Below are 27,454 nucleotides of genomic sequence, written 5' to 3'. Positions count from 1 at the left end.
GTTCAGGAAAGCTCTCCTACAAGTATCATGTTTTTGAATCAACCTGCACAACCCTAAACCAACCTCATCAAGGAAACCCTATAGACCACCCCGAGCACTACCATGGACTTTTTGTCCCTCTAATTGTGTTTCACAATAATGTCTTGTTTGTTTTTTTGGTCATTTCTTATTACGGTCTTGCAAAATGTTGCATATAATTTATGTATAATTTATGCTTTTGTGTGTTTGTGTCTATGTGCCTGTAATGCTGCTGCACATAAGATTTTCATTGTACCTGTACCTCACTGTACGTGCATGACAATAAACTTGCCTTGACTTGTCAAAGTCTCGAAAGATGTAAAGCACCATCAGATTAGATGCAAATCAGCAAAATGACATAAACTTTCATTGGTTTATAGCTTTATATGGTTTATATGCGCAGAAGGTTAAGGGGGGACTTGATAGAGGTCTTTAAAATAATGAGAGGGATAGACAGAGTTGACGTGGATAAGCTTTTCCCATTGAGAGTAGGGAAGATTCAAACAAGAGGACATGACTTGAGAATTAAGGGACAGAAGTTTAGGGGTAACATGAGGGGGAACTTCATTACTCAGAGAGTGGTAGCTGTGTGGAATGAGCTTCCAGTGGAAGTGGTGGAGGCAGGTTTGATTTTATCATTTAAAAATAAATTGGATAGATATATGGACGGGAAAGGAATGGAGGGTTATGGTCTGAGTGCAGGTAGATGGGACTAGGGGAAAATAAGTGTTCGGCACGGACTTGAAGGGCCGGGATGGCCTGTTTTCCGTGCTGTGTTTGTTATATGGTTATATGGAACAGTGTCGGACGCCAAGGATCAAGATCAAAATGGAGTGGAAAATTCAAGTGACAGGCACTGGAGGGTCACTTTTGGGGACTGGACAAAGATGTTCAGCAAAGTGGTCACCCAGTCTGCATTTGATTTCTCCAATGACCGTAACACCAATATTTGTATTGTTCTCTAAACAACTATCTGCAACCAAAATATTTTTTTTTTTGTAACTTTGGCCAAATATAATGGTTCAAATATAATAAATATTTATTCGGGTCTTTCTGCGCATCGGATTTGCTGAGTTTTTTGCAGCATCTTTTTAATAAATTTCTTGTCATATGGATCTTTGTCTTTTACATTGTCACTACTGGTAACACTCTGGAGAAGAGAGAATTGATAGCTTACACATTGGCAAAACATTCAGCAAAATGGAGAAATTTCAGGACTAGTGTGTCACTGTCGTCGTTCATCCCCGAGACTCTTGAATCTGTTGACCACTCGTGTTTCTATGCTTTTTCCTCCCTGAATCTCAGTTTGATACATGATTGTGTTTCAAATATACATACAAGTTGGATGTATTTGTAAATACTTACATCAGTTTCAGAAATAATTTGAAATTGCTCCTTTATTCTTGAATGCCAATACTCCTCTACGCTTTTCCGTGTTTCAGGTCGATAATCTCTCTCCCATGTCCCTGTTTCACTGTAAATATTTCTGTTACATCCCAGTGCTTGCCTTCCATTTTGTTTCAGTAAACTCTGCCATCCACACAAACGTCTCTCCAAACAGGACGTGGAATGCCTCAGCATCCACAAGGCACGCTTCATCTTTTGTACAAATCAGGTGCCTTCAAGAAAACAAAAAATTATCATAACAGGGAAAAATGCAATCTTACTTTCATGATTAGTTGAGGTAATACCACTGATACATTTATGAGGATATCAAATAAGCAAATTATGGAGAAAGGAACTGAACGAAATTTAAGGACAGTTAAAATAAATTTGGACGTACATGGATAGAAAAGGTTTAGAGAGATAAGGGCCTAACTCAAACCAGGGGGACTAGATGTTTAAGGAACTCACTGACTCCCACAGCTATCTGGACTCCACTTCTTTTCACCCTGCTTCCTGTGAGGACTCTATCCGTGACTCCCAATTCCTCCGTCTATACCGCATCTGCACCCAGGATGAGGTGTTCCAGACCAGGGCATCGGAGATGTCCTCATTCTTTAGGGAACGGGGGTTACCCTCTCCTATTATAGATGAGGCACTCACCAGTGTCTTCTCTATATCCCGCAGCACTGCTCTTACTCCCCATCCCCCTACTCGTAACAAGGACAGAGTCCCCCTTGTCCTCACCTTCCACCCCATCAGCCGTCGCATACAACATATAATCCTCCGACATTTTCACCAGCTCCAACGGGATTCCACCACTGGTCACATCTTCCCATCTCATCCCCTATCTGCTTTCCGCAGGGACCGTTCCTTCCATAACTCCCTTGTCAATTCGTCCCTTCCTACCCAAACCACCCCCTCCCTGGGTACTTTCCCTTGCAACCACAAGAATTGCTACACTTGTCGCTTTACCTCCCCCCTCGACTCCATCCAAGGACCCAAGCTGTCTTTCCAGGTGAGGCAGAGGTTCACCTTCACCTCCTCCAACCTCATCTACTGTATAGGCTGGTCTAGGTGTCAACTTCTCTGCATTAGCGAGACCAAGCGCAGGCTCGGCGATCGCTTCGCCCAACACCTCCGCTCAGTTCGCACTAACCAACTTGATCTCCCGGTGGCTCAGCACTTCAAGTCCCCCTCCCATTCCGAATCTGACCTTTCTGTCCTGGGCCTCCTCCATTGCCAGAGTGAGGCCCAGCGCAAATTGGAAGAACGTCGCCTCATATTTCGCTTGAGTAGTTTACACCCCAGCGGCATGAACATTGTCTTCTCTAATTTCAGATAGTCCTTGCTTTCTCCCTCCTTCCCCTCCCCCTTCCCAGCTTACCCACAAGCCTACTGTTTCCGCCGCTTCCTTTCTTTTTCCCGCACTCGCCCTCCCTCCCCTCCCCCCAACATCAGTCTGAAGAAGGGTCTCGACCCAAAACTTTGCCTATTCCTTCTCTCCATAGATGCTGCCTCACCTGCTGAGTTCCTCCAGCATTTTTGTCTACCCCAGAGGGACTAGTGTAGTTGGGGCATCTCAGTTAGCATGGGCAAGTTGGATCGAAGGGCCTGTTTCCATGCTGTATAACTATGACATAAAAGATTGACAAAAGAGAAGATTTATGTTGAGCATAATTATCAGATTGCGGTTGGTGGACCATACCAAATGACCAGTTTCTTCACATTAAATTCTTTCTAATTCTGCTTTCACACACTCCCCCTGTATCCTGGATCGATCTTTCTGTTTTGCACAAGTATCAACTTATCTAGGTTGAAATACCTTAACACGCTATACATTAAGAAATATCATCAGCATACTGGAAGCATTCAGCAGGTCGGGCAGCATTTCAGATCATAGACCTTTCTTTAGAGCGGAAATGTCATCAGACATGCATTCTTTATGCAGCGGAAAGTACTGGAGAGAAGAGGGAATATTTGTGGTAGAGCAGATACTGATGCTGTAGAGATAACAATTACCTTAAATGTCATATGGATACAGAAATAAAACAAATTTACAGATTTGTAAGGCCACATGTGTGTGTGTTAAGAGAAAGTAAACAAAATACCTGAAATGAGTAAATTCAATATTGCCCTGATGGTTAGAAAATGCATAGACAAAGCATAGTTGCTGTACTCAAACTTACACTGGGCATCACCAGAGTAACATAGGACCAAAAACAAATAGGCCAGAGTTAGGTGAAATGGAGAATTATATTGACAAGAAACTGGAATATCAGCCGCCCTTAAAGAGAAACGTTCCATAAAGTATCTGCATTTGGTTTCTCTAACGTTCGGACCTGATCATGAGGATGAAATGCAATCAATTAAAAGAATCTGAGTGAATCGTGCTTTACCTAGAACGTTTCAGTTGTACTTTAGTTTATTGTCACGTGTACAGAGGTACAGTGAAAAACTTATGTCGCATGTTAACCATGTAACCTGGATCATTGAAAAAAAGGGATAAAAGAACAGATTTAAACTATCATGTTGCATAGAGAAATGTTCTGGGGGATAGTTGGGGGAGATGGAAATGTGGATATGGGAGTCGCAGTGGAAAGGATCGCTTCAAGCATAGGTGAGTCTCCTATCATTTTAATTCCTCATTCTAAACAGATTCTGATCTGTCTTGTGACTTCTATTCATTGCTAGTGATGCCCAACATTAGCTTGCCATTTTTATCCTGTAGTACTCAGCATTTAATAGAGAATTTAATAATTCCAGAGATAACACTTTTGATCTCATTTTTTGTTGTCATCAACTACTATTTTATTATTACACATAATTATTATTTTTATATTGGTCAGCATCCCATCACAGACATTCCCTCTATCCCTCCACCTATCCCCTATGTAACTTAAAACATCTGTTTTCAGATTTTTCTATTTAATCTATTTATCTATTTAATTTAACTTTGAATCCTGAAATCTGTAAGTGCTAAATTTAGGTGTTGTTCCACACAATTACTTTGAACGTTAATAGAGCAAAGTTGGATCCAAGGCTGGAGGTCAGAATGGGATGGAAATTAACGTGACAGGCAACTGCAAACTCAGAGTTGCCTTTCAAACATTTGCCGTGTTCTTCCTCACAATTGTTATGTTTAGTATTCCGGTGCGAAATTTTACATATACAATACCGGACCTGTGGGCCAAGGGACTGAAACTTAGTGCAAAATCTAAGTACAGTACTTGCCTTTCCTTAGCACTGACCTGTTGTTGGTTTGGCGAGGAGCAGAATCGCTACTCATAGTCCAAGAACTAGCTGGGACGCAAGACAATTATGGGGGAGGCGAGAGGGAGTGGGCAATGAGAAATAAATAAGCAACTCAAATCTCAGGGGCCACAAAAATCCATTTGCTGCTGTGAAATAAAACACAAGAACTGGTTTAATAACCAATTCTCCTTTTCACAGTTGACATTCCCTCTCTTGGTCGTTGTTCTTTGATGTTTTAGAGGGTGTTTTGTGCTGCTTTGCTGCATCAACCAGTCAGACACACCTCACCCCCTGGGCGCCGCCATCTTCGCAACAATACTTTATTTAAACCGCTGCCGGAGAACAATCTTTATTGACAGGGGTCGGCCAAGTGCTGGCGCGCAGGCGCGTTGACGAGAATGTTGCGGCGCTGCCGGTCCCAGGGCAGAGCTCACGTGGTCCTGGTCAAAGCTCGCTCCGCTATAGGAGCTTTGGTCCTGGTGCTTCAGTGCATCAGGGCGGGCAAAGGAATGCAATGCATATTCGCGATAAAAACTAAACCATGATCCTTTAATATCATAAACTCTTACTTTGTATATGTGTCATCTGGAGAAAGATTTCCAATTGTGTTTCAATACAAGGTTTAGGGTTGTATTTACTTGGGATGGGGTGTGTGTGCTTCCCCAAGCAAAGGATCCTGGTGGTCCTGCAAGTTTGTCGTGAGCTTGACGGAGAACAAGAAGGAGATAATTTAGTAACATGGTGTCAGGACAATAATCTCTCCGTCAATGTCAGCAAGACGAAGGGGCCAGTTACAGGGCTGCCAACATTGGGTGAGAGTTTTTCTAGTTTTTAGTGTCTATATCTTCAGTTTAAACCAGCATCTGCAATTCCTTACTCCACTATTTGTTAAGCAAAACAGGTCAATAGACAACTAGGTCTAGGAGTAGGCCATTCGGCCCTTCGAGCTAGCACCACCATTCATTGAGATCATGGCTGATCATCCCAAATCAGTACCCCGTTCCTATCTTCTCCCCATATCCCCTGACTCCGCTATTTTTAAGAGCCCAATCTAGCTCTCTCTTGAAAGCATCCAGAGAACCTGCCTCACCGCCCTCTAAGGCAGAGAATTCCACAGACTCACCACTTCTGTGAGAAAAAGTGTTTCCTCGTCTCCGTTCCAAATTGCTTACTCCTTATTCTTAAACTGTGGCCCCTGGTTCTAGACTCCCCCAACATCGGGAACATGTTTCCTGCCTCTAGCGTGTCCAAACCCTCAGCAATCTTAAATGTTTCGATGAGATACCCTCTCATCCTTCTAAACTCCAGAGCCCAGCTGCTCCATTCTCTCAGCATATGACAGTCCCGCCATCCCGGGAATTAACCTTGTAAACCTACGCGGCCCTCCCTCAATAGCAAGAATGCTCTTCCTCAAATTAGGGGACCAAAACTGCACACAATACTCCAGATGTGGTCTCATTAGGGCTCTGTACAACTGCAGAAGGACCTCTTTGCTCCGATATTCGATTCCTCTTGTTATAATCCCTCCCTCCCTCTCTCCCTCCCTCCCTCCCTCTCTCCTGCCCTTCAACTCACACGGCAGCGCCAGCGCCGCCAATCCACGCTGCACCGTGCCCATCAGACTCCCCATTGGTGAAGTCCGGGAGGAGAGAGGGCAGGGTGAGACCAAGAGAGAGGGGAAAAAAAAGGAAGGGATGGAGGGCAAAGAGAGACAGGGGCGAGGAAGGTAGAAAGGGGATGAAGGAGGCGAAGGACAAGAGGGCGGGTGATGAAGAAGGATGGGGAGGAAAGCGGAGTGGTATGAAAGAGCAAAGGGGCCAATAGTGAGGAGGGTGAGACACTGTTTCGCCCGGGACGTTGTGTCGGTTTCTGGCCTTTTCGACCGCTGTGTTTCTCTTTCTGCCCTTCGTTTCCGGCCCGTGTTGGGGGAGGGAGAGGGGGAAGGAAAGGTGTGTGGCTGTGTGTCTGTCTCCCTGTGTGTGTCTCTTTGTGTGTGTGTGCGTGTCTGTGTGTCTCCCTGTGTGTGTGTGTGCGCGCATGTGTGTGTGTGCGTGTCTGTGTGTGTCTCCCTGTGTGTGTGTGCATGTCTCTGCATGTGTGTGCCTCCCTGTGTGTGTGTCTCTGCATGTGTGCCACCCTGTGTGTGTGTGTGTGTGCGTGTCTGTGTGTGTGTCTCCCTGTGTGTGTGTGTGTGTGTGTGCGTGTCTCTCTGTGTGTGTGTCTGTGTGTCTTCCTGTGTGTGTGTGTGTCTGTCTCCCTGTGTGTGTGTGTCTGTCTGTCTGTGTGTGTGTATGTGTGTCTTCCTTTGTGCATGTCTCCCTGTGTGTGTGTTGTCACATCCTGGCCTTAGACAGGGCTGCCAACTCCCACAATTTGAGCATGAGAGTCACGCATTTCAACCAATTCTCACGTTCTCACGCTGATGACAGAATTCTCACGCTGTCTTCAGTCCCTGCACAGTTTGTCTCTTTGCGCCACATCACAGCGATCTGTGCAGTCTGGGGAAGGACGTCAGTTCGCGGCTGTGAGTGACGTCGCGTTTCTTCTCTTCTCTTCTTTCTTGGTTGGATGTGCAGCCGCTGACAACATGAAGCAGCCAGAGACAGATCTAACCAGGTGAATCAATTGTAAAACATGAGGGGGACCACAATGAGGCCAAACATCTAGGACAGGGTTCGGCAAACTATGGCACACAGGTCGAATCGGGCCCGTGACCCGAAAAACCGTGTTTTTTTTTTTCAATCCGTTTTCACGGGGTCGGGGCAGGCGAGCCGACCTGAGAACTGCAGCCAGTCCCTGGGACGCGAGCTGATCTGGAAACTGCAGCCAGTCCCAGGACACGCAGAATGCCAACTTGATCATTATGGACAAATTGGGCCAGCCATGTACTCTTACTCTACGCAGATCTGAATGGGCTTAGAATTACCATTTAAGCAAAATTGCCCCCACTTTCCCCGTTTTGATTCTTGAGATTAATATCCCTTTGCTCTGTTAACAGCGTTAAAGTACTTATGAGCTAGAGTCAGGAAAGGGAACATGTTATTTTTTTTTAGTTTGCATTAATTTGTTAGCTGATTGTTAGTTGACTGCCATAATTTCTGAAATGGTCTTAAAGTAACTTAACTGTTATAAAGCAGTAATAAGTGATTTTTGTCCAAACAATTGGAACGCATAAAATGTTTGCATTATTAGCAGGGCTGCCAACTCTCACGCATTGAGCGTGAGCCTCACACATTTCACAAAATTCTCACGCTCTCACGCTGATCACAAATTTCTCACGCTCAAAAATATGCAGGTGTTGGTCCGTCGGCCGCTCTGTCCACACCCCATGGAGTTTTAACCCCTGCCCGGAGCCATGAGCGGACTGGGTGAGTGGGGGCGTCAGTGCCGCATCCGGAGTCGCGGGGATGAATCTCGGGCTAAGGCTCCGCTCCGATGCCCGACCCCCGGGTCACTGACCCTCACCTCCCCCGGACCCCATCTGGCCAAGGAACACCTGGGCTGGCCTGCATTCCCGGGAGGATGGGGAAAGGAAATCGCTCCCTGGGCATTGCCAAGTCTCCGCTCACTCCGGATGTTGTCGCTGCTTCACTGACACACACTCTCACACACACACACAAGGTTTAAAGGGATATAGGCCATATGCGGATCAATGGGACTAGTTTAGATGGGGCATCTTGATCTGCATGAACAAGCTGGGATGAAGAGTCTATTTCCATACTGTAAGACAATGACACATTGTAGAAAGGGTGCAATTGCTCTGGAGAGGATCCAGGGGCGATTTACGAAGATGTTGGCAGGGCAGGAATTTTTTTTCATTTTGAAGAAAGATTTGATAACTGGGATTGTATTCTCTGCAGCAACAGAGGTGAAGAAAAAACTTAGTTGAGGTGAATAATATTTTGCGAATAGGACCTCTGCAAATTTGCAGATGACACAAAGCTGGGTGGCAGTGTGAACTGTGAGGAGGATGCGATGAGAATGCAGGGTGACGTGGACAGGTTGGGGGACTGGGCAGATGCATGGCAGATGAACTTTAATGCGGATAAATGCGAGGTTACTATCTAAATGGCGTCAAGTTGGGAAAAGGGTAAGTACAACGGGATCTGGGGATCCTTGTACATCAGTCTATGAAAGTAAGCATGCAGGTACAGTAGGCAGTGAAGAAAGCGAATGACATGTTGGCCTTTATAACAAGAGGAATCGAATATAGGAGCAAAGAGGTCCTTCTGCAGTTGTACAGAGCCCTAGTGAGACCACACCTGGAGTATTGTGTGCAGTTTTGGTCCCCTAATTTGAGGAAGGACATTCTTGCTATTGAGGGAGTGCAGTGTACAAGGTTAATTCCCGGGATGGCGGGACTGTCATATGCTGAGAGAATGGAGCAGTTGGGCTTGTACACTCTGGAGTTTAGAAGGATGAGAGGGTATCTCATTGAAACATATAAGATTGTTAAGGGTTTGGACAGGCTAGAGGCAGGAAACATGTTCCCGATGTTGGGTGAGTCCAGAACCAGGGGCCACAGTATAAGAATAAGGAGTAAGCAATTTGGAACGGAGACGAGGAGAGTGGTGAGTCTGTGGAATTCTCTGCCTCAGAGGGCGGTGGAGGAATGTTCTCTGGATGCTTTCAAGAGAGAGCTAGATAGGGCTCTTAAAAATAGCGGAGTCAGGGGATATGGGGAGAAGGCAGGAACGGGGTACTGATTGTGGATGATCAGCCATGATCACATTGAATGGCGCTGCTGGCTTGAAGGGCCAAATGGCCTACTCCTGCTCCTAATGTCTATTGTTCAACGCCTCTACTTCCTTAGCAGACTGAGGGAATCGGCATGTCTCCAATGACTCTTTACAAATTTCTACAAATGCCCTATTGAAAGCAAGTTGTCAAGTTGCATCACAGATTGGTTTGGGAAAATCTCTGTCAAAGACTGCAAGAAATTGCAGAGTTGTAGATGTAGCCCAGTTAATCACACAGACCAGACTTCCCACCATTGACTCCATCTACAGTTCAGAAAAGCAGCCAACGTAATCAAAGACTTATCCCACCCTGCGCATTCCTTCTTCCCCCGGCTCTTGTCTGCTTCTTCCCCTCTGTTGTCGGACTTCCCAACGGCCTTCCATAAGCTAGGATACTGTCTGATTCACCTCGATCTCATTGTGGACATTTGTCTTTGTCTATGGAACTGTTACAGTACAATGCTGAGAATAGTTTGCAGAACTCTATCCTTTGCTCTCTTGTACTTGAGTTTGCATCTCATCTATTTGGACAGCATGCAAAACAAAGCTTTTCACTGTACCTCGGAACACATGACAATAATAAACCTAAACCTCTGCTTCTAGCGAGCCAACGGCCATCCACACTTCAGTAGAAGTTGCGATCACTGTCGTAAATAGCATTGTAAGGAATGATGATAAAACACACACACCAAAATCCTATATTTCCATCAGCGGAAGTCCGCAGGAACTGGAGAACAGAGATGTGTGGTGCGTCCGTCATTGTTCCTGTCGTAAACCAGCACCACTGTGTCGCTAATGTTTTCAACGATGATGAATGAATCTTCCCACCCTTGTGCACCCATTTCTCCCACCATCCTGTTCCTTTATTCCCCCATGCCCTGTCCCATTCCACCCATATGGCTTTGGCTTTATATTACACGCCTCCTCTCTCCTTATTTGACAGACTTTTGTTTCCTTTTCATCTCCAGCCTTTGTCCATCCATCTACCAATCAAACCCCCTCTGACCTGTACCCACATCAATTGCCATCTTTGTTCAGCACTCAGCATTTTTCAGCTTCCCCCTCCCCCCTTCATACTGCAATCAGCCTGAAGAAAGGTCCTGACCTGAAATGCCACCTCTCCATTCTTTCCACAGATGCTGTGTGATTGCTGAATTACTCCAGCACTTTATGCTTCACATTAGATTCCAGTCTCTGCAATTCCTTATCTCTCTCTCTCTTATATTCTATACTCCAGCTAATGAAGGCCAGCATGGCTACTGCTAAAGAATTTTGGGCACTCAAGAGTCAACAAAAAGTGTCAAGGAAATGCAAGGTACACAAAAATGCTGGAGAAACTCAGCGGGTGCAGCAGCATCTATGGAGCGAAGGAAATAGGTCATGCAAGGAAATGCAAGGTGTTTTCTAAGATGTATGACCCTTTTTACCTCTCCTCAAAAACTGAAACATTACCCATCTTCATGCCCCTGGGCCTTAACAAAGTAAAAATACTGCTGCACAGGCTGGAAATCCAAAATAAAAGCATTGATTACCAATTGAGTCAAGTAACATCCTTGAAGGAAAATATTAATTATTATCCAGATTATTGCTCGGGTAGCGCAATGTTCTGTAAGCACATGGAAAACACAGAAGGAATTGTAACACATATGTTTGGCATTTTAACATAGTCATCTCTTGATCATCTCACTTCTAGGTTTATGTCAGTTAGGCAGCAGCAAACATGATGAAAGCACGCAAAATGCAATCTTAAAAGACCAACCATAAAAATGAAATTGGGAGAATTTTAAGATGGAAGAAAGAGAGGAAAAACTTTGACAAAGGATTCAGGATGTTTACCACATCCACTGAAGTGCAACTGCTTATGGGGTTATTTTTTCCTGTAAAGAAAGTAGAACATTTCCATGGTTGTCAGAAAGGAGGAGGATGACGTGGAAGGTCAGTCGCAGCAACATTGTGGCATTCTCCTCCATCTGTACAGGTCGTGCTTTGAATGATGTAACCAGGTAAGGACACCGTTTTGTCATCACTGGGTCAGAACTGTGGATATCCCACCAGCAGGAATGCGGAACTTAGGTCATCAATTAGGTTCCAGAAACGGTGCTTTGCCAAGGCTGCAAGGACAGTAAATGAATAGTAAATGCTGGCATTGCTAGCAATTCGCAGACGAACAGATAAAAAAATAAATCCTACTGCTATCAGGCTATTGATTGTGAGTATCATAGCGCACAATATTTGCAGGTGCCCGTTGAACAAACCGGATGTAACAGATGTGGAAGGAGGATTTTGCTTGTTACAATGATATGTTGAAAATCGGATAAGGATTATTCTCTCTTAACATGACTTAATCTCCTTGTTGCCCTAGATTTAAAGATTTCGTTTTTGGGTCATACTCATTTGGAATGAATCTTGTGTGTTGGTTTTAAAATGACACTACAGCATTTTGTTTTTGTACATTTCATTGTCTTTAAAGGGACACTAGACGACCTGTGGACGCGTTGGATCCCCGTTGTGACGCCAGAGATCCCCGTTGTGACGCCAGTCAAAATGGCGATCTAAAAATGGCGACGGGCCAGGCAACCCTCCCCCAAATGCGCACACGCAGATAGCGGGCCTGGCAAACCTCCCCCAACTGCGCAGGCACGGCTGATAGGGCCGGCAAGTGGTAGCGCAGTGCCGTTCACGGTATAAAGTAAATTAAAGTTTCTAAAGGGAATTACTTTGTCAAATCGAATTAAACTTGCTACTGCACACCGCAGGTGAATGGTGAGTAAGGTGGGCCTAAAATTGTTGCCCTATCATGTACCCTTTTGTCTGTATTTTGGGAACATACATACAAACAAATATATATTCATACAAGATGAGAGTTTTAGTTATAAACTAGGCCAAATGGGACCCGTTAGGTCCCTGTCACATGAGAGGCCTGGTTCCCCAAAGGAACCCATTCCCCAACGCAATATTCCACCACTCACCCATTTCTCCTTGGGTCGGTGTCACACGTTAGGCCTGGTCCCCAACGCAACCCGTTCCCCAACGCAGCATTCCACCACTCACCCATTTCCCAACGCAACCCGTTCCCCAACGCAATATTCCACCATTCACCCCTTCCCCCATATTTCAGCACTCACCCATAGCCCCCAAATTTGTAGGGCAGTATCCCCCAGCACTGCCTCCCCCTCCTCTTGCTTCGAGGACTTAAAAAAAATGCAATTGCCCCCTCCCCCTCCTGTTCAGCTAAAAACTTGCTGGAAGGACTGAGTGTTCCTCGATTGCAACTTTGTTGCAAGCTGGGCCAGTAAAGATTTTAGCTGCTAAATTTTTCTTAAACTTGAATTTTTTAAATTAAAAACCATGAATAATTTGTAAAATATAACATCAATCTGAACGAAACTTGACACAGACCATTAATGGTGAGTATCGCTATCATGTACCGTTTTCGCATAGGTCCTTGCTCACACACATATACGCACATAGATAGATAGAAACAAACAAGATGAGAGTTTTAATAATATACTAGACCAAGTTGGGTCCCTGTCACACGGGAGGCCTGGTCCCCCAAAGCAACCCGTTCCCCCAACGCAATAGTCCACCACTCACCTGTTCCCCAACATGGGAGGCCTGGTCCCTCAACGCAAGCTGTTCTCCCAACATAATATTCAACCACTCACCCATAGCCCCCATGGGAGGACTGGTCCCCCAACACAACCAGTTTCCCAATGCAATATTCCACCACTCACCCGTTCCCCAACATTGGAGGCCTGGTCCCCCAACGCAACCTATTCCCTCAATGCAATATTCCACCACACATCCATAGCCCCCACAGGAGGCCTGGTCCCCCAATGCAACCCCTTCCCCAAGGCAATATTCCACCACTCACCCGTTTCCCCAACGCAACTCATTCCCCCAACGCAATATTCCACCACTCACCCATTCCCCAACATGGATGGCCAGGTCCCCCAACGTAACCCGTTCCCCAACACAATATTCGACCACTCACCCATAGCCCCCACGGGAGGCCTGGTCCCCCAAAACAGCCCATTTCCCAATGCAATATTCCACCACTCACCCGTTCCCCAACATGGGAGCCCTGGTCCCTCAACGCAAGCTGTTCCCCCAACACAATATTCAACCACTCACCCACAGCCCCCATGGGAAGCCTGGTCCCCCAACACAACCCATTCCCCAATGCAATATTCCACCACTCACCCGTTCCCCCAATGCATCCTGTTCCCCCAACGCAATATTCCAACACTCACCCATCTTACTTATGAAATATAACATCAATCTGAACGAAACTTGACACAAAACAAACACAGGACAATTGTGATTAAGGCGGTGCAAAATGTTTTAACACTATCATATATCATTTTGGCATAGGTCCAGGATCACATGGGCAAACATAGATAGATAGATTGATAGATAGATTTTTTTTTCAGATTCAGATTCAAACTTTATTGTCATTGTGCAGTGTGCAAGTACAGAGACAACAATTTTTGGGTGGGGGGGGGGGAGAGAAAGATCAGTCACTGGGGGAAGGAGTGTCCGAGGGGGGGGGGAGGGGATGACTGGCAACCACCAAGGCATAGAGTTACGTAGGGAGGAGGGTAAACAATCTGTGGCTGGGGTGAGAGCAGTCCTTGACGATGCTGCACGCCCTTCGCAGACATCGCTTGCTCTGGACAGCCTCTTTCTTTTAAAATCTTTTTATTAGTTTTTTTCAAAAGCAAAAACAAGACAAAAAAAAAATGATAAACATAACAATGATATTGATACATAGGGATCAGCGTTACATTACTAAATATGAGTCCAGTGTCAAAATACACATTGAATATAGACCTCCCGGTCTCTATGTAAATATAGATAAGTGTTTAAAAGAGAACTTATATGTATAAAAGCAAAAAGATAAAAAGAAAAAAATGAAAAAAAGAGAAAAAATGAAAAAACAAAACCCCCCTAAACTAAAAAAAAAGCAAAACAGAATCCGGGCTGCAAAGAATTTCAACAATTTAAGTCCCTGTTTGTTGTCAAGTCCGTTCCACTGTATAAAGGTAAAAAAATTATTATAACGGTTGGAGAGGGGACAATTTATGTCGTATGAAAATGTTGAATAAATCTTCCCCAAGTCCTGTCAAATTTAACCAAGGGTTCTACAATGTCACTCCTAATTTTTTATAAATTTAAACATGATATCGTTTCAGAATACCAATGTAGTGTGGTCGGAGGATTAGAGTCTTTCCATTTAAATAAAATAGACCTTCTGGAAATTAATGTGGTAAAAGCAATCAGCCGATGAGCAGAACGGAAAAGATGAGTAGAATCTAACATTGGTAGCCCAAAAATTGCAGTAATAGGATGAGGTTGTAAATCAATACCTAAAACTACAGAAATAGTATCAAAAAATGATAGATAGATAGATAGATAGATAGATAGATAGATAGATAGATAGATAGATAGATAGATAGATAGATAGATAGATAGATAGATAGATAGATAGATAGATAGATAGATAGATAGATAGATAGATAGATAGATAGATAGATAGATAGATAGATAGATAGATAGATAGATAGATAGATAGATAGATAGATAGATAGATAGATAGATGATTCATCGTTAACCTGTGAGGCTAGGTCACATCTCTTTCAACAGAGAAAGTTAAAAATGTTGTGAAAAATTATGATATAGTCAGGGAAAACCAGATTACCAGATGGATACATTTTAAGATCTAGGTCATTATCAGCAAAAGTTTCAGAGCATCTTTGTCGATCAGAAAAAAATAATTAATTACAAGATTAGGTCAGAAAATTAATTGTAAAAGATAATTGTATTCAAGATAATTTTTTTAATTAACATGAATAAAGATTTGAGAAAACGAGTGTGAAGTATTAGGGCAATGGAACTAAGCTTTCGGATATCTGTTGTAGTACTGAATGCCTGTAAAAGCCAATGATTCAAATAAAATGATCATGTTGCTTAGTTTAGCGATACAGTGCAGAAACAGACCCTTCAGCCCACCGAGGACATGCTGACCCATCTACACACTAGCAACAATTTACAATTATACCAAGCCAAGTAACCTATAAAACTGTCCATCTTTGAAGTGTGGAAGCAAACCGGAGCTCCCCGGAGAAAACCAATGCAGGTCACAGAAAGAATGTACGAACTCCTTACATCAGCACTCGTAGTCAGGATCAAACCCAGGTTTCTGGCACTGTAAGGCAACTCTACTGCTGTGCCGCGGGCAATGTGGGCCCACGTTGCTGAGACAGTTGAATACAATGATTTATTGGTAATGTTGCTTAGCTGAAGATGCAGCAATGGCATTGTACTGACCATAACAATGATCACTAATACCATCATTCAGTCCTGCCCATTATTCTTCACCACTTGACAGCTCATTATTTTGTCCACTCTACGGATCTTTGCACGAATAACTTCACATTGTCATCACACTACGTGCTATTCTTTATACCCATCAATCCACTAGTACTTGTACTATTTGTAGCGATCATTGAACTGAGCACTTGTAGTGGCCGCTAATTCTGGCTAATGTACTGACTGATCACAGTCTTCAGTGTTGAGTACTACTACCGACCTTATCTTACAAATCCGGTTGCAATTTCTCACAATCACCATCACATGCGACCTGCTGCTGAGCCACGGAAATAGTCCACCAGTTCAACTGATTGTTATCAAAACAATGAGGTTAATATTTTGAGCTTTTAAGCCATTGAGACTCTTCCAAATCAGCACAAATGGCTCACAGAGCAGATGTAATGGATTGGTGCAAGCTGTTGCCGAGACTGACTCTTAATTGGACTTGCTCTGAATTATATTTAAATCGAGCTTAAGATAACTTGGTCAGGCATAAAAGAATTCCTCCGCTTATTGAATAGATAACTAGATTTTTTTTTTAGGAATAGTTTAAGCATTACCAAAGCTTCAGCTGTGCCCAGCTTGTTCTCTGATAAATCCTGGTAACAGCTATCTTTGTTGAAACTAATGGAGACAAGAATAGTCAAGTGAATTTGACAGAATGTGTAGAAAGGAACTGCAAAGATTGGTCTAAACTGAAGATAGACACAAAATGCTGGAGTAACTCAGTGGAACAGGCAGCATCTCTGGAGAGAAGGAATGGGTGACGTTTTGGGTTGAAATCCTTCTTCAGACTAGGATATCTTCAGACAAGGATTTCAGACTTCTAGTCGAATAACTATTCTGAAGAAAGGTCTCAACCCAAAACGTCACCCATTCCTTCTCTCCAGAGATGCTGCCTGTCTCGCTGAGTTACTCCAGCATTTTGTGTCTTCCTTTGGATTTGACAGAAATTCTTCTGCCAACTTCCTGTGGACTGCTGCCGCATTTTTTTTGTCTTCCTATCTTGAATTGCAAACCCAGAATGATCCCGCAGTGACTTCATTACAAAAGTCAGTTGGCTGTTAAGTAATGTTTGCATTTGTGCCTCCACTAATCTGTTTGGCAACCTATTCCACACACTAATCGCTGCTGTGGCAATCAATTCTAAAATTATCTATAAATTGTTTAAATCTCTGTACCTTCTCATTGCAGTTTCCTTCAGTGCAATAGTCATGCTTTTCATTTTCTGTTTCCTTGGCAGTTGGTCATATACCACCTTTCAAAGGTTAAAACACAAACTCCTCTGGCCAGCTTCTTATTTTCCACTCTTCTTAAACTTGAAGCTGTCTGAAAACTTGCTGCTCATGTTTACACACTCAGTTCTATTCACCCCCAAACTCTAAGCAATGCCTTAATTTAATAATTCTCATCACTCATTTCAAACCCCTCTTCGGCTTCACCCCTTTTTATTCACTGCAATTATCTCCGGTCAGTTGTTGCTGCTGTTATTTTAAATATTTTCTCCAAACTGAAATCATTGATGCAAGGGATTTGTCACTGTCCCATTTGACAACATTGTAATACACAATGCACATAATATGGAAGCAATTGATGAATTAAAAAAGGGCAGAGGGACTTAGAATCAGAATCAGAATGCTTTATTGTCATTGCATGTGTCACATACAACGAGATTACTGTGTCTCTCCATTTAAAAGAACTTCAAACATTCACATACTCATACTTTTTACACTCCCTCCCTCCCCAAACCCACCCATGGATTCACATTTACATAAATTAACACTGTCTCCCACCCCCCCTCCTTCCCCATAAGCCGCTCCCGAGACAGAGTTCAGTTCCAAGATTGCTGATGGGTAAAAGCTGTTCTTGAGTCTGGCAGTGCGTGACTTTAGCGACCTGTACCTTTTTCCTGAGGGCAGCAGTGTGAAAAGGTGGTGACAAGGATGTGTAATGTCTTTCACGATATTACAGGTCCTGCTGCGGCATCTGGAGTGGTAAATGTCCTCCAGAGGGGGCAGGGGGAGTCCAATGATACCCTGGGCAGTTTTTATCACCCTCTGGAGAGCTGCTCTGTCAGCTGCTGAACAGTTCCCAAACCAGGCAGTTACGCAGTAAGTCAGTATGCTTTCTACCGAACAGCGGTAGAAAGACTCCAGCAGTTTAGCAGACAGATGGGCCTTCCTCAGTGTTCTGAGGAAGTAAAGTCTCTGTTGCGCCTTTTTTACAACTACAGCAGAGTTCACAGACCATTTAAGATCCTCACTGATGTTGATCCATAGAAATTTAAAACTAGGCACCCTCTCCACCTCCTCGCCCCCTATCTCCAGTGGCCTGAGCTCCGCTCTATGTCGCCTGAAATCAGTGATGATCTCCTTTGTCTTTTTAGTGTTCAGAGAGAGATTGTTGTGAGCACACCACTCAGAAAGTCTGTGCACCTCCTCTCTATAGGCGACCTCGTTCCCATTTGAGATGAGCCCCACCACGGTTGTATCGTCCGCAAATTTTATGATCCTATTTGCGGGGTGATGGGGCAAGCAGTCATGTGTGTATAGGGCGTAGAGGAGCGGTCTGAGCACACAGCCCTGCGGTGCTCCTGTGCTGAGGGTCAGGGATGTCGAGGTGTAGGGTCCAAGTCTCACCGTCTGTGGGCGTTCACTGAGAAAGTCCAATATCCACCGACACAGTTGACTGCTGAGGCCAAGGTCTAGCATTTTTGTGATCAGCTTGCTGGGTATGATAGTATTAAAAGCTGAGCTGTAATCAACAAAAAGCATCCTGACATATGACCCCTTCTCCTCTAGGTGTTGTAGTGCAGCATGGAGGACAGTGTTTATGGCATCCTCTGTAGATCTATTAGCCCTATATGCATACTGGTGTGGGTCGAGTGAGGGGGGGAGAGATGATTTGAGGTGACCTAGGACCAGCCTTTCAAAGCACTTGGAGACTACAGATGTAAGAGCAACGGGCCTGTATTCATTGAGGGAGTTGATGTTTTTCTGCTTGGGCACCGGGATGATAGTGGTGGTTTTCAGGCAGTAGATGTAAAGTTACGACTGCCAGATGATCCCCAGATCAATGGAAGTGGTTTAGCAAGTGAAAGCCCCTAAACTCACTAAATGAATTCACTGGGCTGCCCTGCAGTGTTTTGCATTTATGGGCGTGTTAAGCTACTGCAAGCAAAAATGTAATTGTTCCAGTACAGATGACAATTAAGCACTCCTTACTCTGCTGACTTTTGAACTTTGTCTCCTATGGTCATCTGCGCTACTCCACTCACGGGTGAGTTGCTGGAAGACTGAAGGGAAGCAAATGTGCCTCTATTTAAGAAATGCTGCAGGGAAAAGCCTGGGAACTACAGGCCAGTGGTCGGAAAGTTACTGGAGAGTATTCTGTGGAATAAAATATACAGTGTATATACATTTAGATGGACAGGGGCTGATTAGGGATGGTCAGCATGGTTTTGTACGGGGGAGATCGTGTCTCATGAATCTGAGTTTTTTGAAGGTGTGAGTAAAAAGGCTGATGGCAGAGCTGCAGACGTTGTATATATGAATTTCAGCAATGCATTTGACAGTTCTGCATGGTAGGCTGCTCTGGAAGGTTCAATGAGAGATAGTTGAATGGATAGAAAATAGGTTTCGTGGAAGAAAGCAGAGGTTAATGGTGGAAGGTTGCTTTTCGGACTGGAGACCTGTGACTCATAGTGTGCCTCAGGGTTCGGTGCTGGGCCCATTATTGTTTGTCATCTACATCAATGATTTCATCCATCTCAATGATTAATGGATGAGAACATGCAAGTCATAATTAGCAAGTTTGCAAATGACACTAAAGTGGGTGGTATAGTAGAAAGTGAAGATTGTTGTCAAAAATTGCAGCAGGATCTTGATCGGTTGGGCAGGTGAGCTCAGGAATGGTTGATAGATTTTAATTCAGAGAAATGTAAGGTGTTGCATTTTGGAAAGTCTAACAAGGGCTAGACCTACAAGCTGAATGCAGGGCTCTGGAGAGAGTTGTAGAACAGAGAGATCGAGGAATGCAAGTATATAGTTCTTTGAAAGTGACATCACATTGGTCAAGAATGCTTTCGGCACATTGACCTTCATCAATCAGAGTATCGAGTATAGGAGTTGGGCGGCCATGTTACAGTTCTATAAGACATTGGTGAGGTCACATTTAGAGTATTGTGTTCAGTTTTGGTCACCATGTTATAGGAAACATGTTGTCAAGCTGCAAAGGATGCAGAGAAGATTTATGAGGATGATGCCAGAATTCGAGGGCTCGAGCTATCGGGAGAGGTTAAGCAGGCTAGGGCTATATTCCTTGGAGTGCAGGAGGATGAGGAGTGATCTTATAGAGGTGTACAAAGTCATGACAGTAATAGATTGGGCAAGTGGGACTTTTGTAGATGGGGCATGTTGGTCAGTGTAGGCAAGTTGGCAAAAGGGCCTGTTTTCATGCTACATGACTATAACACTTTATGACTCTTTTTGCTATAATGCTGTTACTGTTCCCCAGATCCCTGAGGGAATCCCAGCAGCTACGCCAACATAGCTCTGATGACCTCTCATGGGTCTTTTAAATGGACTCATGTCACTGATCTTTGTGTCCCAGCACTCATCTGCAGAAAGCATCAGCTCGTTTCTTTCATGAGAGATTTATGGCACCCTGTTTAAAGTACTTAATATTCTGTTTCGGGATAGTCCTTTGTTTTGCTTGGTGTTCATAAGTAGGCCCCGCTTGCTGACAAGGGACCACTATGGATGCTCCACTATGGCAACCCTGGAGGCAGTTCAAACGCAGCAGAGAAAGATGAACAATATATCTATGGGGACAGAAAAATTGCCAGTAGAAATTAATATAGTGACGTGCTGCTCACAATTAGGGATAATGAATGGCACATATTTCGTGAATGGTGGTGTGAAAACTAATAATGTCTGAAAGAGATTAAGGAGTCTCATCAGATTGAAGGCTAGGCATGTTTATTGATTGCAGCACAGTGATCAACGATATCAATGATGTGTTCAAGTATATACTAAATGATTGGAGCATAAATTTCAAGGTAATTGATCTGTTGTCCACTGAATTGCTAAATTTCTTCCTGTTTCTGCTAGGGCTTTCTCTCAAAATTTGCTCAGAACTGGAGTTCTTTCAAGGAATCTAGGACCATAAAGATCTCCTGGATGACTCAAAAAGATCAAGATGGAATTTCATGGAATTTAACACACAGCATCATTTTTGGAATGAAATTTTAAATTGAGCTTTTGTCTATCCTGAAAAAAAGTGGAACAGGCCCTTCAACCCACCATTGCCATGTCAGCCACCAAGTACCTATCCACTCAATACCCAAATCACATTTTCAAGTATTTAGCTTGAAGTCTTGTATGCCTTTGCTTTTCAAGTATTCATCTAAAGGCTTCTTAAATATTATGAGAGTACTTATCTGCACCACGCCCTCAAGCAGTGTGTTAAAAAATTTAGCGACTGTCACGGTGAAAAATAAATCCACCTAAAATTCTTTCAAAACTCTCCTACCGCTTAACATATACTTCGGTTATAGATACCTCAGCTAAGGGGAAGAGTTTTCCTGATCTACCCAATCTATCTCCCCTCATCTATCTATCTATATTACTAAAAGTCTGATTTTGACCGCTTTTGGCCCACTGTGCTGTGATTTCTGAGAGAACGCCGCCACCTACGGCCGTCATTTTTGGCCATCTCGCTCAGAGCCCACGTCTGCCTTCCTGGACCAGAGGATCTTTCCCATCGATGAACAATCAGAGAGATATTAATTTTTAAAATTCTCCATTCTCTCTGCTGCTGGAGGGAGGGGGAGGGACTATAAAACCAGGAAGTGGTGTGCCTCACTCAGTCTCTGCAAGATGCAGGTCACGACTCTCTGAGCTCTGAATAACACTGAACACATATCTACTCAACTGTGAGTGCCCTTAATGTGGTTTGAAAATGAAAATATGGTTGGTTTGAAGTAAAAAGGCACTGCCTGCAAATGGTTGTTTGGGGGGTTTGGGTTGAAATAAAAAGGCACTCTCTCTCTCTCCCCTCCTCTCTCTCCCCACCTCTGCCTCCCCCCCTCTCTCCCCTCTCCCCCCCTCTCTCTCCCCTCTTTTCTCCCCCTCCTCCCCTCCATCCCCTCCCCCACCCTCCTTTCCCTAAACCCCCCTCCCTCCACACCCCCCTACCCCCTTCCCTCCACCCTCCCCCTCCCTGCTCCCCACCCCTCCCCCTCCCCCTCCCCTCACCTCATCCCCCTCTCAGCACCCCCTCTCTCTCCCCCTCACTCAGCACCGCCTCTCTCTCCCCCCTCACTCAGCACCCCCTCTCTCTCCCCCACCTCTCCCACCCTCCCTCCCCCCCTCCCCTCTCCCCCCTCTCCCTCCCCCTCCCACCCCTCCCCCCCTCTCTCTCTCTCCCCTCTTTCTCTCCCCCTCCTCCCATCCATCCGCTCCCCCACCCTCCCTCCCCTAAACCCCCTCCCCTCCACACCCCCAACCCTCTTCCCTCCACCCTCCCCCCCTCCCCTCACCCCCCTCTCAGCACCCCCTCTCTCTCCCCCTCACTCTCACCCCCTCTCCTCCCCTCCCCTCTCTCTCTCCTCCCCTCCCTCTCTCCCCTCCTCCCCCACCTTTCCCCCCTCACCCCCCTCTCCCTCTTGCCCCTCTCTCTCTGTCTCTGCCTTTCTCTCTGTCTCTGCCCCTTCTCTCTCTGCCCTCACTCTCTACCCCCGCCCCCCACTCTCTAGATGTGACTGCAAGTTGGGGGCTATGCGTCAGTAGATAGGGTGATTATGGGGTAAAAGGAGCAAATGAATAATAGTAATATAATATCAAGGGGGGTAATTAGTGTGTGTGTGGGGGGGGGGGGATAGTTAGTGTGTGTGACACTGCATGCCGCCTCCCCCCCCCACAACCGCACGTTGGGGGAACAGACCCAACGGGTCTGCACTTGGTCTAGTTATTTTATATATCTCCCTCAGCCTTCTGCACTCAAGGGGAAATGAACCCAACCTATCCACTTTCTTCATAACTGAAATGTTCCATCCAGGCGAATCCTGATCAATCTCCTCAGCACCCTCTCCAATGCAAACATGCTCTTCCTCTAGCAAGGCATAACCACGAGTGCGCTCCGCACTCTAGGTTGGTGCAACAAATCTTTGGTGCTTTTTTGCCGCAAACATCCTACTTTTATATTCTATGCCTGAGATAATGGGGCAAATATCCAATATGCCTTCTTCACCACTTTAGATGGCTGTGCTGTTGCCTTAAAGGATAGTAGGACATACTGTATGTACCCGGTTACCTCAGTACTTCCTAAGAGCCTTCTAAATGACTACAACATTTTGGAGCAGTCTGTCACCTTCACCAAGGCTTTACTGTAGTCCAGGTAGATCTCATGAACTCTGCTAAATCCATCTACATATTTAGTCAGAAGATAGACACAAAAGGCTGGAGTCACTCAGCGGGACAGGCAGCATCTCTGGAGAGAAGGAATGAGTGATGCTTCGGGTCGAGACCCTTCCTCAAAGAGAGTCAGGGGAAAGGGAAACGAGAGATATAGATGATGATGTAGAGAGATATAGAACAAATGAATGAAAGATATGCAAAAAAGTAACAATTATAAAGGAAACAGGCCATTGTTAGCTGTTTGCTAGGTGAGAATGAAAAGCTGGTGTGACTTGGATGGGGGTGGGATGGAGAGAGAGGGAATGCAGGGGTTACTTGAAGTTAGAGAAATCAATATTCATACCACTGGGCTGTAAACTGCCCAAACAAAATATGAGATGCTGTTCCTCCAATTTGCATTTAGCCTCACTCTGACAATGGAGGAGGCCTAGGACAGAAAGGTCAGGTGGGAATGGGAAGGGGAATTAAAATGCATTATCTGGCCATGTTGTTTGAAATATGTTGTTTGAAAGATATCTCAATTTACAAATTGGCTGCTGTGCTTCCTAGATGCAGCACATTGATTCTGAAAGACACTTGAAAGGATTTAGAGATTTTTATTCCCATAAATTTGATTTGAGGTTTCATCTGATCTCTCACCTGTCTTAAAGCCCTGTCCCACTGTACGAGTTCATTCAAAGAGTTCTCCCGAGTTTGCCCTGATTCGAACTCGGAGATTTACAGTAATGGCCGCTCGTTGGTACTCGGGGCTCTCGTGGACATTTTTCAACATGTTGAAAAATCTTCACGAGTCTTCCCAAGCTTACCACGTTTCCCGAGTACCTGCCATTAGCATTACGAGCTGCTAAGAGATGTCTCTGAGCTCCGACGTACCTGCTACGTTCATTCTATGTGCTTACCACGAGTTAGATTTTTTTTTTAAACTCGGGAGAGCTCTTGAATGAACTCGTACAGAGGGACAGGGCCATAAATGTTTTGATGGTGTGGAAAGCATACATATTCTGACAAAGAGTATCTGGGGCAGAATTGTTTTTAGTTGTCATTATTTATGTGGATCTCAGCTACAATTCCAACACATGAACTGAAGTGGTTCAACATTTACAACTTTAGCTTAGACATAATGCATGGAAACTGGCCCTTCAGCCCACAGAGTCCTCGTCAACCAGTGATCAACCATACACTAGTTCTATCCTACTACTGTGGCCTCACAGCTCCGAGGACCTGTGGTCATAAGGTCAGAAGGAATAGGAGTAGAATTAGGCCATTCAGCCCATCAAGTCTACTGCGCCATTCAATCATGGTTGATCTGTCTCTCCCTCATAACCCCATTCTCCTGTCTTCCCATAACCTGTGACACCTGTACTAATCAAAAATCTATCTATTTCTGCTTTAAAAATATCCACTGACTTGGCTTCCACAGCCTTCTGTGGCAAAGTATTCCACAGATTCACCACCCTCTGACTAAAGAAATGTCTCATCTCCTTCTTACAAGAATGTCCTTTAATACTAAGACTATATCCTCTAGTCCTAGACTCTCCCACTAGTGGAAACATCCTCTCTACATCCACTCTATTCAAACCAATTTTCCATGCAAACCTTGGACACTCTCTATGTGGAATTTGCAGGTTCTCCCCATGACTGCATGGTTTCTGCTCTCCTCCCACATCCCAAACTCAGGTTGGTAGGCTAATTGGCCGCTGTGGGCTACCATTTGGTATAGGTGAGTGGCAAAATAATGAAAGAGAAGTTACTCACCCAAGCTACAATGTCAGCACCCATGGCTTTTACTCCTGAGTATGAGAGAGAATAATTTGTAAAGATCCAGGGAAATGAGTGGGTGAATGAGGTCAATGTGCTGAAAGCCATCAGTGTCCCAATGGGCTAAATAACTTCCCCTTTCACAGTGAGTCGTTCAATGTTAAGTTGCCTTCCAGTGTACTTATAAAATGTCAGCAAACTGAAATCACACCCCGAAAAGTGCATAGGTATGAATTATTTTGGACTGACACTATCAAATATTTGGTTCCATGGTGACAAAGGAATCTGGTTAGAGAATTCATCTTTATGTTGCTTGAATACTGCATTTTCTGGAAGCTAATAGCATTAATTTCAAGAGTCAAGGCATCCACTTTATTCTCCAAGGTGCCTGGTGTTGACAATGATCATTCATCTCATTAGCAGTACACGTGTAAGAGTGACTCAGTAGGACCACAATGGATAATGTGTGGCATTACTGAATAATACATTGTATATATAATCAACACTCGTTATTGATACGTCTATACGTACTGTTCAAAATAATAATCATGTTATGTGTGTCTACATGTGGTTTTTATGGTTGTCATATTTAAAATGTTGCTCTCTGCTCTTAACAATACCATTTAGTCTGATGGTGTATAATATGGGATAATGTGAAATTGTCAATTCTGGCAGAATAAAACAAAAAGGTGTGCAGGTGATGCCCAGATTACATAAAGGAGATGCCCAGGATATATAAAAGAGATGGCATCCTTACGATAGTCAGGGAGGAGGTGTAGTCTGGCTAGCTGTGGGAATCTGTCTAGCTGTGATAACCCACCCATTGTCAAAATGGGTGGGTTATCATGTTAGTAAGGGTTAGATTGGTGAGGCTAATAGTCACTGAAGTTTTGCAGATTAAGAAGAGTCTTAGCCAAAATATAAGATCCTGTGGAGTCTTTACAGGATAGATTTGGAGAGGACATTTCCTCTTGTGGCGGAATCTAGAGTTGATGCTCACTGTTTATAATAAAGAGCCACTCATTTCGGCAGACAGGTGACAATATCTTTTTTGTCTCAGAGGGTCCTTGCAACTCTTCCTCAAAGGAGAGTGAAAGCAGAATCTTTGAATATTTTAAAGGCTGAGGTAGATCCATACTAGATAAACAAGGGGATGAAAGATTACTATAGGATAAGTTCATGTTCACTAGTCATAGGAGCAGAATTAGGCCATTTGGCCCATCAAGTCTACTCCACCATTCAATCATGGCTGATCTATCTTTCCCTCTTAACCCCATTCTCCTGCCTTCTCCCCATAACCTTTGATAGATGGGAATGTGGAGTTGAATATATAATCAGACCATCCATGATTTTACTGAATAGTAGACAAGATTGAGGGGACAAGCTATTATTTCTACTTCCAATTTGTACATATTAAATACAGAAGGAAACAATGGTAAATTATCCCTGGATACAGACACACATTGTTTTCTGATACAACAGTGCAATTGGCAGCATAGCCAAAATTTGTTGGTGTAAGTGGTGCTGCTTGCCTACCTTCTGAATCCAATGGGCATTTGCTGGTGCTTCGGGGTTGAGGAAGAATTACTTCCATTGCAGTTTTGTGGTTCTGAAATGACCAAATAGCTCTGTTTGGTTCCACTGAACCCATTGAGCTTGCCCTGCTATTCAGTAAGACCATGGATGATCTCAACAAGTGCAAGAGGTGGACCTTACAGTGGGGAGGATTGTTTAGATCATTGTGCTGTCCTCCTGCATGTTCTTCACTGGGCCTCCCTCTGCTCTTACCAGAGAGATTTGAGCTGTGCATTATTTTCCCAAATGCTTGCAACAAGAATGAAGAGGAAGAATGTTGGTGCAGTGACAGGTTACAAGGCACTGTATTTTGATTAGGACTGTGGTGTATCTCTTACTTCAAAAATGTACAGGCTTGTCGGTTAATTGGCTTGGTATAAAAATGTAAATTGTCCCTAGTGTGTGTAGCATTGTGTTGATGTACAGGATCGGTGATCAGTGCTGACTCAGTGGGCCGAATACCCTGTTTCTACACGGGTATCTCTAAACAAAACTATATTAAACTAAACTGAACTGTGACATGTCACATGTGAAAATCAAATTTCATTTATTCATTCATTGACACCAGGGAGAATGTATCGAAGAGGATCATTGTGATGAATTTCCCAGTAACAAATGGCAAGGAAACTCCTCTGTAAATTTCACAATTTAGTACTCCGGTAGAAATTTCAGAGGCCTTGATTTTTTTGCAATTTGTAGCATCATGCCAGGCTTGGGTTGCATCCGGGTTACAGGGTCTGCGGGATGAAATCATGGGCCGTCACATCAAAGGTTTTTCCAGCAACTGCAGATAGCCTCACCATCCCTGGCAAGCTCTCTTTTCTGGGCTCTTGAAGGAATGAATGAATGGTGGTTTGTAATGTATAAAGTTTGTCTTGACTACGGACTCCAGTCATGGTTGCTGGCAGATTATCAGATGCACTGATGTTTAAACCT

At 44.2% G+C, this 27,454-nt stretch overlaps 1 protein-coding gene across 3 annotated transcripts in view; it reads right to left on the bottom strand.

Moving 5' to 3' along the window:
* lars2 (leucyl-tRNA synthetase 2, mitochondrial) overlaps nucleotides 1-4,998 on the bottom strand; it is a 90,872-nt gene extending 85,874 nt beyond the window's left edge. The window contains exons 1-2 of one of the 3 annotated variants that reach the window (XM_033048553.1): nucleotides 4,632-4,998; nucleotides 1,384-1,637 (exon numbers count right to left, since the gene is read on the bottom strand). In XM_033048553.1, the coding sequence (XP_032904444.1) occupies nucleotides 1,384-1,617 (234 nt within the window). In that variant the 5' untranslated portion in view covers nucleotides 1,618-1,637; nucleotides 4,632-4,998. The remainder of the gene's footprint in view (nucleotides 1-1,383; nucleotides 1,638-4,631) is intronic. The other 2 variants (XM_033048543.1, XM_033048532.1) reach the window with 2 other exon arrangements.
* Nucleotides 4,999-27,454: the final 22,456 nt, after the last annotated feature.

Source organism: Amblyraja radiata, chromosome 2 (assembly GCF_010909765.2).
Source record: "Amblyraja radiata isolate CabotCenter1 chromosome 2, sAmbRad1.1.pri, whole genome shotgun sequence".
NCBI lineage: Eukaryota > Metazoa > Chordata > Chondrichthyes > Rajiformes > Rajidae > Amblyraja > Amblyraja radiata.
This window is presented reverse-complemented; position numbering and strand designations above follow the sequence as displayed.